A 13,001-nucleotide genomic window follows, 5' to 3' on the forward strand; every position below is an offset into this window, starting at 1 on the left:
TTCCACTCCATGCCACTCTCCTTTACGTCACTAACTTTTAGCCATGCTGACCAGCTACCAAGCTGGTGTATAACATGGCTAAAACATATTGGCAAGGTCAATAGCTCTTGCACAGGCGAGACTTATTAGCTTTGCCAGTGCTTGTTCACCAAGTAGCTAATAGGATCCCAAAAAATAAGCATTTTGCGCAGCCTGCCCTTTAACAGTCTGTTTGTGCTCCATATGTTTTATTTGGAGGTTGGGTGACATCAAGGAAGATGTTTCAATACAAAAGGAGCTTTTGGGCACATAGAAGATACCTTTACCTCATCAGTACTATTACCTCGCTTGCCAGAACATTGTGTACCACTATGTAGTCTTAGAATTGCATAATTACTTTTTAGGGAAAGGATAAAAGTCTAGTGACAAACCAAAGGCTAAAACGAGTTAATATTGTTCAGGTAAGGGTATTTGATAGCTCAAGAATACACTATGTTGAGAAAAAATTGGAGATGTAATGGTGGATGTGGTAGTTGGCTGCAGAGGTGATGACATATTAGAATCCAGTAACGACTGGAGAAGGCTGCAGGCAATACTCTGCAAACAGGATACTGCAGACTGGAGCTGGAGCACAAGCCTAGGCTTTCTACCCAGAGCATGACCCCAGACCATGCCAAATAACACGTCACTTGCAAGATGTGTGTACTGTAAGCATGGGTACAGCACACAGATCAGGACAAGTAAATATGCCCATATGTATACTGCCAGCAGACGTCGAAGTACATAATTAAAAAAAAACACTAAAGAAAACCTCTAATGTATGGACTTTATGGTTCTGCGCTAAGATCCCTTACCAGTGCATGTTATAACTACAAAAACAGTATACACACTGCTTGGTTAAAAAAATAAAAGATTCAGTGATGTTATGGTTATGTTTCGAAACTTGAAAATATCTGGCAAAGCCCTACTTATTACACAATCAGAACAAGGCAGTTTCTGCACAGTATTCAGCAGCACCGGAAATACAAGGAATGGGATTTAGCCAAATCATGCCTGTCGCACACAGAACGTACCCTTCTGCTGTGCCCTTTGTTCGCTAAAATGGCATACACCTTCCTTGAAAGGCTGTTAGGCTTCAAGCAGTCACTTCCCTGCTTAGTTCACTTGCTAATGCTTGACAGACAGCCAAATTCTAAACTTCACTATGAAGTAGAAAGGCAGAAAAATGTATAAAAGGAAAAACATATATTTTAACAGAAGTAATTCCGGAATAAATTGATAAACACATGCATCCATATTACTGTTTATTGTAAGCGTTTGATGGTCTTTAAATTATAAAAACAAAATAGATCTCTCACACAAAAAAAATACCTTCTTCCACTAGGCCAATATACCTTGCTATGTGATACCAATACATTGTCCTGGAATTTATCACTGTACATTACAGAGATGTCTAATATACCGGCAGATGAACCACTGTGAAATGTAGGACTTCAGAGGTACTGCTAGCAATTCATGACTTCTGTTCAGTCTCTGCGTATAGCCATACATGCATACAGTATCAATTATTGTCGTTGGACTACACTTATTCTGTCTCAGTATTGACTGATTCATTATCTTTTAATGGAAAAACGGATGCAAACCTGACATTTTTACTTATCTATCTCCATACTGACAATACTTTTATGCTAGTTTATTGCAATATCATTAAAGTAAGATGTAGATAACAAAAGCAACATACAATCTAATGTGATGCTGTATAGAGTCATGTCTAAAATGGCCTGTGTAAGATGCCAAATACTCCTATGCCCAGAAGTACAAAAAATAGGCGTTATAATCCTTTCCTTAGATGAATTCCAAGACTAAACCATCACCTATGAGTGCCATAAGAAGAACGATACTTTTCACCATTATTCTAGAGATGTTAAAATGTAATCAAGTCACAAGACATGCAGCTTTCTAGTGTGATCTTGGTGACCATATCTTTATCAAGAAGTGATATCAAGGGTGCTCCATTTAACAGGGCTTGAATTACAAGGCTGGATCTTGTCAACGAGAAAGTGGGTTTGTTGGACTCACGGTTCAAGAAGAGAAGATCTCTCAACTAGCTCCCATTTGAGAGCAGGTCGCAAGGCTGATCTGAAGTGTATAGTTCTCTAGTAACACTACTTAAGAGGGTAATAAACTGTGAGCTTCTCTGATGGCGCCAATGAATGGGCAGAGCATAAATTCAGTCTTGAGAAGCCACTTGATTTGTGTACTGGCATTTCTAGAGTGCAAGCCGTGTTTGGAAGCAACATAGTGAAAGATGGGGAAAACACAAACAGATGTTGGATCCTGTACCTAAGCAAACAACAATAGAGACAGGTAAGAATAGAGGGAAGACTGAGGTGCTGCAGGGTCATTTCCAGTGGTGGATGAGCAGGCCCCAGCATGCAAGGTAGTAAGGTCACACACTCTTAGAAGTAGAGTATGACGCAGGGGCTTTTCTAGTGTGGTGACATACAAACAATATCAACAACGTACAAAGCTCTGACTTTGTAACAGGACCCATGAGAAGGCGAAGGCAACTGTTACCGTATACCTAACCATTTAGGGTGTAAATAGTAGCCTTTTTGACCAACATAAGAGTAAAACTCTGCCACGTTTTCAGCTTATCCACAATGAATATGTGTGAAACAAAATGACATGCAATGAGCTTTCAGAAGGGACTATTTACCTATGTGGTGTCCATCCCAAAAACCTAACTGAATGGGCCAACAGAGGATCAATAAGCATTTGTGTACACCTATCCCAGGCAGAATAAACCAGGAACCTGTACCATACATTTACTCAGCTGTCTAACAACAATTTATCACATTAACAGTCTGTCATGTTCCTATGTTCAACTCTAGTGATATTGTCCTTTATCTGAATTAGAGGAAACAACAATTATTGTCCAAATAATACATTTTCCATTTAATGTGAACTCAAGTCGGGTGTCTAGTGTCATCATCTAGTCATTTTCACAAGCGTGACCGTTAAATAGTTCCTACTTTACCATTAAGTAATTGCCAATAACATACAACTGCTGCTCTCTGGGCTTTGGTTACTTCACATTTAGCACTGATGCTACTTAAATTGGAAGAGCTGCACAGCATCGCTGATCGCTGCAGACTTACGAACGCCTGCTAGACTCCACTAAGGAAGTGGAGAAAGTAGTACATGATCCCACCTGAGACTATACTGGCTAAGGAAAAAGCCTGCATCTGGGCACCTCTCCCAACGTTTCTGAATGTTCAGCACAACAAGTGTGCAAGAAAAGAAAAGAAATTAGGCAAAACAGCATGAAAAAGAGAGGCAGAGATAAAAAACAAGACTTTTAAAAAAGTGTGCACGAGAAAATTGTGAAAGATGTAAAGCAAACAAAAGATAAAACAAGGGCAAACCAAACTACAGCTAGGTAGACATGGACTAAAAAATGAAATGGGAACAACATAAGAATGAGTACAATGCAATAAAAGGGAAAAACAATTAAAATGGCATTTCTGTATATCGAGAACTACGGAGGAAGGGCTTTCACCTTCCCTTATATCGGAATGCGTCAAATAAAAAGGTCATTTCGATGAAGCAGGAAGATGAATTACTGTCCTGCCCTGCATTTGTTGTAAATAAGGAAATCCGAGACATCGTGCCACACGTTGCTATCGTCATACAGGTATGTCATGGAGGACTGCAGTGAGGGCTGCAGCGTCTGTCGGTGATGCTCAAAAAGCCACAGGACGATGCCCCAGACAGCAGCTGCAAAGATGGGAAAGGGGTCGTGCTCAGGCTCGATGATGTAGCCCTTCTCAACTGCCAGCCGGGACAAACCAAACAAGATACGAGACAGCAGGTACATGTTTATCTGGAAGAGGAGAGTCATGTGGATTATGCAAGAATGCGGCAAGCAAAACACAAACAAGAAAATAAGAAAGCAGCATGTCCATACATTATAACCCACGTCAAAGGATACACACATAAAAAACAGAGAACATCAACGTTTTAAAAACATGATAACATTAATTGGAGTAAAAGGGATAAAAGTGGGGTTTCGAAACAAGTGAGTACGTGTGGAGTACGGCTAATGTGAGGAGAAGCTATTTAGCTATCCATTTGGCTTGATATATTTTAAAGCAACTATGCAAAATACCTGTGTATATCCACTAAGGGTTCCCCCTGGTCTGTGAAGTCACATGAATAACTAAGCAATATTTGAGGTGAAGTTGCAGGTGTTTCCTGGTGATCAGGTAGCTGACGTCGTTGTGAGAGATGCCGCAACCGTTCCGGTTCAGCGCAGAGCAGCGCGTCGGAGAGCCGCCGCTGCGCTACGCCACACCGGAGTATTGGAGAGTTGAAATACTGCAGGGCTTGGTGGAGTGGCCTTAGTGGAGTGGCCTCTGGGCAGCGGCACCTGAGCACCCCCTATCCACGTCGGAGAGCCGCAGAGCACGGTTCTGCCGATTCTGCCCGCTGCCAGAGCCCTAGTTGATGCAGTAGATGCGGCAGCAACCCCCGTGGCGGACCTCCTGCGGACCCCCTGCGGAAGCGGCCTGATTGCAGGTGCGGCTTGCGGGAGGGCAAAGTGGCAAGGTCCCTCCTCAACTCAAAATGGGGGCTACCATAGGCATCAGGTACAAGCTCAACGCAGGAGTTAGCTGCAGGAGTTAGCTGCAGGAGTTAGCTGCTGCAGTTTGTGGGAGTTATCTGCTGCAGTTTGTGCTCGTGTCCAGAGACACAAACTACAAACCGCCAGTCACCAGCGGGGTCCCCGCCAGCAGGCCCCGTCATCTGCCCTATTATCTGCAAGAGGCAGGGGGCTTGGACGGACGGGGCCCGTTTCATCAGGGGGAGCAACATACTGCGCAGAAGCATGTAAATAAAATATAATCCAGATCTAGGCAAACAGGCAAGCAGGAATCAGCCAAGGAAGCAAGGAGAGAGCGACAAGGAAGTTGTATAACCTTAGTGGGCTTGATGAAACTGTGCCAGCTATTGTGACCGCTATCACACTGCTGCTACACCGAAAGGAGCAAGGAGAAGCAAGAAGGACGACGGCAGTACAGACCGGCACAAGGAGGTGAGGAGCTGAGATGGGGGGGGGGGGGGAGGGAGGAGCAGAGAGCAGGCGGGGGATCGACTAGGGGATAAGATACGAACTGACCTTGCCCCTGCCACCCCTGCTGCCGCCCCTGCATCACAACATCATATTCAACAGATTCATTGCACAACCGGCCACATAACCCACACAATCAGCTGTCTATCCAACAAAGTGGAGTTATTAGTAGAACAGAGTTCTGCGGACACGGTCCAGAAAACGTCTGGGTGCAGCTTGCAGGTGCTCAATGTGGTGTTCCCTGTGATAGTGGGATAGTAGCGTGATTGGCCCAGGATCTCACTGAAGAGTGGACCATAGTCAGTTAGAGTCATCATCAACACATAGCTTTATTCGGTTACTTTCAACCATAAAAGCAAAACAACCAACAATTGAATGAAAAAGGAAATAGAAATTAGGTTTAAAAAGGATAAGAATAAGATAAAAACATATATTTCAGCCTTAAAACACATAAAATTATTTTCCTTAGAAAAAGCACCTAACCCCCTAATACCTAACATTTAAAATTAAACATGGGGTTTTATTTCAGTCTAGGTAAAATTTAGCAACTAAAGCACTTTTTTTTTTTTTAAAAACATTTGGTCCTCATCATCATTATTTCCCCAAAAATGTAGTACGTATATGCCAAGCAGCTACAATATACTTGCTAACCGCACAAGATAGAGGGAGAGAAGTTTCCCTCATCATGATCCTTAAGGCAACAATACAATGTCTTACCCCCATATTACTGCACACAGGTCGTAACCACTTCCGTCGCGCAATCAAATAAGCAGGGCATATAAACATAAAATGTACAATAGATTCTGAAATTTGATTGCAACTCGGACAAATATCAGGACTTGGGGTCGCACTCCGCGTACTGCCATAGGATTTGAGAGGCAGACAACCATATCTGAACTGAATATATAGACTCTTACTTAATGGATCAAGAATTGTATCCATAAATGGTTCCAGATATGGATACCATTTAAAGTCAAAGAATTGTGACGTCAATCTACCGTGTGTTGAGCACAGCAGGTAGTTTTCCCTGACATGTATCCAGTAAACAGTTTTCAGATGATTGTTCTGATCCTTCCTTATACTTTCTGGATGACTCCAAAACTCACTAAGACCCAATCTATGAAACCATTTTGAGATGTGGTTAAACCAGGAAATGGTAAGTACATTTGGTCTATCTAGAATGTCTTGAATAGACTCCTTGTATGTGGATAGCTCAGGGGTGGTCCATACACGGAACCAGAAAAGCAATGGTCGTAGGGCAATTACATCTGAGATGCGTGGAAGGCCAAGGTCCCAGAACATTGGCAGCAGTGGGGTACTGCGAGGACAGGCCAAGGTTGACCTTACAAAGTTGTTTTCCCCCACTGCTAGCTTGCCAGTGTTCGAGGACCCCCACATTTCTGCCCCATAGACCGCAGCGCTCTGTGCCTTTGCTCGGTAAATTTTAATAGTTGGAGTAATCACTCTCTCAGAGGTAGACTTGTGGAAGCGTAAAATGGCCCCAGATCTCTGTGCCAGAAGAGCTAAGCTTTTATCGATTTGGGGCCCCCAATGCAGGTTGTTGCTAATTCTCACCCCCAAATAATCTATGGAGCTTACCATACCTAGGGGGGTTCCATTATAGAAAATTGAGTATCTCTTAGTGGGGCCACAGCCCAGGGTCATAAGTTTAGTTTTGCTATGGTTGAGTTCAAGTCCATAGTCAACACAAAACAAACTAAACTTATCCACAAGTACCTGGAGACCCATAGGAGTTCTGGAGATCAGGAGGGAATCATCAGCAAATAGCAAAATTGGAATTTTGTGGTTATTCAAGGAAGGAGCATCATTTTGGCAGTTGGTAACGACTTGCACCACCTCGTTGATAAACAATGTAAATAGCGTTGGGGCAAGAACACAGCCCTGACGCACTCCTCTCCTAATATCTATTTTGTCGGTGAGTTCCCCCTGATTACCCCATCTGACTTGTGCAAATGTTTTTTCATGTAATCTTTGAATTAAATGCACTAAGTTTCCTGGGATACCGATTTTGTTTAATACTCCCCATAGTTTCTCTCTTGGGACAAGATCGAATGCAGATCTCAGATCAACAAAGGCAACAAAGTTTTTGCTTGGATAGGGTAACATACTTCCAAAATAGTAATGACAGTCTGAAGACTTGGTCCATGGTATTAGTTTTAGGCCGAAAACCGGCCTGTAAGGGGGATAAAATTTGGTTGTCTTGGATCCAATCGGTAAGCCTATCTAAGACTTGCTTAGCAAACGTCTTCTGAAGGATATCAATAAGGCTGATTGGTCGATAGTTTACAGGTGAACCTACATCACCCTTTTTATAAATCGGTATTATTTCTGCGCCACGCCAAGAATCTGGAATAGGGCTACCAGCTGCTATGGCATTAGACAATAAATTGATGTACCATGCCCATATCTTTGGTTCTGATTTAAACAGGTCCCCTGGGATCTTATCTGGACCAGGGGCTTTAGCTGGCCTCAAAGAATTGATTGCAGCTGTTGTTTCGGCTAAGGTAAAAACAATGCTCTCAGTCGAAGTCATGTTAACAGCCCAACACTCATCGTATCCAGGATCCTCCGGAGCTTGCGGTGCAGGCAGAGCGTATATTCCAGAAAAATAGGACACCCATCTTTCGGGCTGTATGTACATACCAATGTCATCATTGCCCCTTTTCGAACTAGAGGTCAACAGCCGCCAAAAGGAACTATCATCTTTGTATTTGACTGCTGCAAGCAGCTTCTGCCATATCTCATTATCCCAGTCTTTTTTTGCTTGTTTCAGGGCATTAGCATACCTACGTCGGGCCTCTTTAATAGCCACTTGGGTAGAGTTTTTTACAGCCTCGTTTAAATTAGATCTTGCTCGCACACAATCCTGATTATACCAATCCCTACGGGGGGTATCAGCAGGTCTCGGTTTGGAAGGGATTTCCCTATAGAAGATACCCTGTAGGGAATCCACCAATTTAATGTGGATAGCCGTAATGGGAATGTCAGAGGCTTCTTGTTCCTCATAATCTACGAAGAGTTTTAAAAATGATGAATATATTTCCCCAATCAAGTACGGATTGGATTCAACCTTAGGCCAACAGACCCGAGAACGTCTATGGTTCAGGTAAGGGAGTGGGACATTAGTGATCGTTGTGTGCTGGACTCTTAAAAATGCATGGTTGGTCAGTACAAGGCACAGAGGATTATGATCGCTATCCAAGCGAGGTAAAATTTCCATGTCCAGTGAACTTGACCATAGCCTAATGTCCACCAGAATATAATCAATAGTACTAAAGGAAAGCCCTCGCTTGAAAGTGATGGCTCGCTCTGAATCAGATTTAGTGCGGCCGTTACATTCTCTCAGGCCATATTTCAGGCAAAGGGAAGACAACTGAGATGCAACACAGGAAACGGGAGAAAACGCCATTTCCTTAGATTGGGGAATACCCCAATGTTCGTCCTCTTCAGTAGTCAGATTGCTGATGGTGTTGTCCAACACAAAGGAACAATTAAAATCGCCTGCTATGAACAGAAGATCTAAAGGGTCCAGAAGCTCTATGTAGTCCGTCAGCTGGGTGAGAACAATTGATTCTGACCCACGGGGAACGGATCTTGCATAGGTATTCAGAACTATCAACCTGAATCCAGGTCGGAATGTGAGTTGCACACCCAGCAGATCATAGGAATTAAACTTTATCATAGAGTGGTCACATTCTAGCTTGTTGTTCAATAAAATCATTAACCCTCCTATCTGTCTTCCAAAGCCACCGGAGGCAGGTTGGGCAGCAGAAAAATAGGTTGTAAAGCCTTGTATGGATAACTGTTCTGCAGTCCAGGTTTCTTGAAAAAGACAGATATCTTGTTTATTAACAAGGCTTACCCATTCCGTGTCATCCAACTTTGACTTGATTCCTGCTACATTCCAAGATATAATATTGATTTTAGGAGGCGTAGTTATTAATTTGGATCTCATTAGAGAGGCGGGAGATGGAGTCCCTATAAGGTGACACTCATCATTTGCTATTTTAGGAAGTACTATACAGGGGGTAATCAGTCAGTCTGATTCAGAAGGTAAGGGGTAAGGGTTCTCAGATTTAGATGTTGCAGAATTATCTGAAGAGGAAATAACCCCGGCTACAATAGTTCCAGATGTACAACATCCTCTACATAGCGGGGCCCCAGGCGGCTGACTACTAAGTCTAAGATTCGATTCCCTACCTATACATAATGTACCTGTCCGTGTATCAAAGGCCAGGAGATCATTAACTAGACTACTATCATTAAAAAGAATCGAAATATAATCAAATTCCGACCCTCACTGATTATATCTGTGTGCCTCACGTATATCAGACCGGATAACAGAGAGACTTTTCCTCTGGGAGCGTATCCAATGAATGACTTTGTTAGTTAGAGAGTCACTCGACTCTCTATTGCCCTGAGGTAGCTTTGGCACCCTAGTCAAATATATGATGGCATCTTCCCTCCTCCTTCTTAACCTTCCCTTGATGTCACAGGTCTGCGAGAGTGACAAATGATCAGGGTGAGTGGCAGAACGGGAACTAACACAACAACTTGCTGCAGAGGGCAATCCTCCTAGGTTTAACTGAGAGGTTTTTGGGCGAGGAGTACCTTTGTCCCCCCGTCCAGAGATGGATCCACACTTGTTTACGCCTAATTTTGGAACTCGCTCATGGGTGGAAGACATGGTCTGACAAGCAGACCTACCATGCGTTGGGGAGCTACCATTTCTTCCCCTAGCGATGTTATGTGTAGAAGAAGATGTCAATTTATCACTTACGGTAGGAGGACTAGGTTTTTTAGTTTCCATCAATAAATCAGAGGAAGGAACAGACTCATATGGCACAATGCAATTACAACAAGACTTTTGATCATAGAGTCCAGCAATTTTGTTCATCAAAGATACCAACAAACACTTAACGTCATCTATTTTCTGAGAAATGATAGTCAATTGAGAAGCTTCGTGGTTGCCCATCTTTCCATCCAGAGAGTCTTTGTCAATTCCTTCTACAAGTAAGGTTTGTGCATGTCCAGGACTTACAGAATCAGAGGACAAAACCGAAAACCTATTTGAACAAGGAATGATAATAGGAGGTGGGGACGTGCACCTCAAATAAGGTGCACCTTCTACAGATAAACATCCATTAGTTTCCACCAAGGATGGTGAAATCTCCAAGAGTGAAGGAATTACACCCTGGGAGTGGGGAGGGGGATGTAAATCAGCCTTGACCTCTATTCTATGCATCTGAGTTTTTTTCTTAAAGAGATCAGGAATCTTTTTGGGAGGAATGGTATCCGGTATGGAAAGACCCGCAACAGAAGGACTCCCCAGTATAGCCTCAACCTCTTCAAACAATGAGTCGATTGTTTTAAATTGCTGTAGATTTGTAGTAGGACATCCCTCCACTTTCCCAACAGAACGTTTCTTGGTTTTTTTAACCAGAGACTGGGGTACTGATACATCATCGGCCTTCCTCTTCCCCATATCGTCTATCCAGTGGCCCAGCTGAAAAAATTTCAAACACGTCTGAAAGAAAAAGATGGCCCAGCCCTGGTTCCTAGTATCAAGAACAAGTGGTATCAGGAAGAAAAGAAGCCCCTAGAAGCGAGAGGAAATAGTAGCTTGCTCCACTGGCCCCTTTGGTGCTAAGTGGAGCTCGTGGTCAAGTAATACTAGACAAACTATGCAAAGGAAATTCCTGAGGCCTCTATACCAGACCAAATTTCAAAAGAACAGAACTTCGGGGGGGGGGTGGCCCAGCCCAGTCTCCTCCTGGCGATGACGGGCGCAGGACGGGCCCGCCCTTGGCCCGGGCTTCGCCCGCGCGCGTCCCACGCAGCGGGAGCGCTATCCAAAGTTTAAAGGGCTCCTGCCCTGCCTGCTCCTCCCAGTTAGTGACGCGCTTCCCGCGGCGGCGGGAGCGCTATCCAAAGTTTAAAGGGCTCCTGCCCTGCCTGCTCCTCCCAGTTAGTGACGCGCTTCCCGCGGCGGCGGGAGCGCTATCCAAAGTTTCAAGGTTCCTCTTGATCCAGGAGTCTATAATTGTGGGGTCAGCAGTCCAATACTTACACATTGCTGCCTTTTAAGTGGACAAGCTTCAAAGGAAAATATTTTTCCAATTTCTCTACCAATAGACTCAGACAGAAACAGCATGGAAAGTTTGTTGTAATCAAACAGCTGCATTTTTCTTATGGAGACTAGTTCATAAGATGGTAGCTCAAGAAAAACGCAGTCACAGCTCAATCAGTTAGAGTCATCTAAGTCAGAGTAGTCCAGCCCGCAAAAATGAGATCAGGGCGTGAAAAACAAGTTTCTACACGAGTAAACAAGAGGAGAGGGATGCAGACGGGGCAAACGTAAAAAAAAAAAGTAAAGGCAAACGTAGCAAGGGAAAATACAGCTCTAATATCACCCGGTCGCAAGAATGTTTGATAAGGTACAGAAAATCCCAGAAAATATTAATTTCCTAAAGGACCCAGTAGGAATAATCTTCTCTACCCCAAAGAACACAAACTTACTTACTGCCCCAATTACTCCAATAAAATCCAGCCCAGTGCAGGCGAAGGATCAAAAGGGCAATGTAAGAGAGAACTCACAGTAAAGTGAGCTAAAGACTTCTTCAAACAAGCAAGTACATGAAAATAAGGAGGAAACTGAAGATAGTGCAATGCTAGGGTGGGGGTCAGTAAGTGACACAGATCTTTTATCAATTTTGCCAGAGTCACCATTCCAGCAAAGCAACAAGAGGGAGAATAAAACCGCCCTGTTGAGAAATGGACAACCTGCGCCAACAGAAGTGAACGTGGAAGTGACTGGGAACAAGATAGGGGGAACAAAGGGACAAGTAATAAAATCAGAGGGAAAGGATAATACTGAAATAACTAAAAGGAAAATGGAAGGTGACAACAAAGAAATGGAAAAACATGAGCATCTCCAAAACAACATGCAGGCAAAGATTCGACAAGAGATGCAGGTCACACACATTAGCCAAGAAAATTTAATAGACCAACAAAGTAAGACAGTAGATGCGTGGGAAGTGGTTTTTAAAGCATCACAACTGACACTCGAGGCACTGACATACCAATCAAATAAAATGCATGTCCAGATCGATCTATTAAACATAATAGCAACCTCAATATCAGGTATTGATCAGAAATTGGTGGATCTAAATAATCTGATTATTCGAGCACAAACCCTGGCAGAAACAACAAATATAGAATGTGCATGTGCCCCAATAGTGGAAAAACTGAAACAAATCCCTGAAGTGTTAAGTACTATTATAGACGATATAAAAAAAGAATAATCTTACAGGGCATAGAAAAACAGAGAACAAAAGGAATATGTGTTATTATCCAAGGAGGAAAGATTATGAAATAATAATGGAAGTTAATGAAGCAACAAAAGTCGATAAAGATGACTCGCCTGGAAATCTCAATATAGGAGCTAAGCAGAACAATATAGGAATCGAGGGGATCAATAAACATAATGACAAAGCAGGAAATCAGGGAAAACCCACGGTACTCCTGCAGCAAGAAAAAAACCTGCAACGGCAGTGGGAACAACAAAAAAACTGAGAAGGAAATTGCATAAAGCAAGAAAAAAAGTAACAAATAAGCTCAGCAAAATTAGAACTCCTAATTGCGAGGCAAAAGATGGAAAATACCTGTGAGACGACATCAGAAACGGCTACACAAGAGAGAGAACAAATAAAATCCTTTCCAATCTTTCAAAGGCACAAGAAGAAAAATGAGGAGAATACCGGAAAGATAGTAGATGTAAAAGCAACTAGGGAAACTAGTCTTGCAAAGAACATAATGAAACCATAGCAGTCGCGCATTACAATTCCCTCAAGCAACGGGGATGACA

General features: G+C 43.0%; 1 protein-coding gene across 5 annotated transcripts in view; it reads right to left on the reverse strand.

Moving 5' to 3' along the window:
• Positions 1-1,270: 1,270 nt before the first annotated feature.
• PXMP4 (peroxisomal membrane protein 4) overlaps positions 1,271-13,001 on the reverse strand; it is a 225,569-nt gene continuing 213,838 nt past the window's right edge. For all 5 annotated transcript variants that reach the window (XM_069243929.1, XM_069243927.1, XM_069243928.1 and 2 more), the window contains one exon: positions 1,271-3,865. In XM_069243929.1, the coding sequence (XP_069100030.1) occupies positions 3,602-3,865 (264 nt within the window). In that variant the 3' untranslated portion in view covers positions 1,271-3,601. The remainder of the gene's footprint in view (positions 3,866-13,001) is intronic.

Source organism: Pleurodeles waltl, chromosome 7 (genome assembly GCF_031143425.1).
Source record: "Pleurodeles waltl isolate 20211129_DDA chromosome 7, aPleWal1.hap1.20221129, whole genome shotgun sequence".
Taxonomy (NCBI): Eukaryota; Metazoa; Chordata; class Amphibia; order Caudata; family Salamandridae; genus Pleurodeles; species Pleurodeles waltl.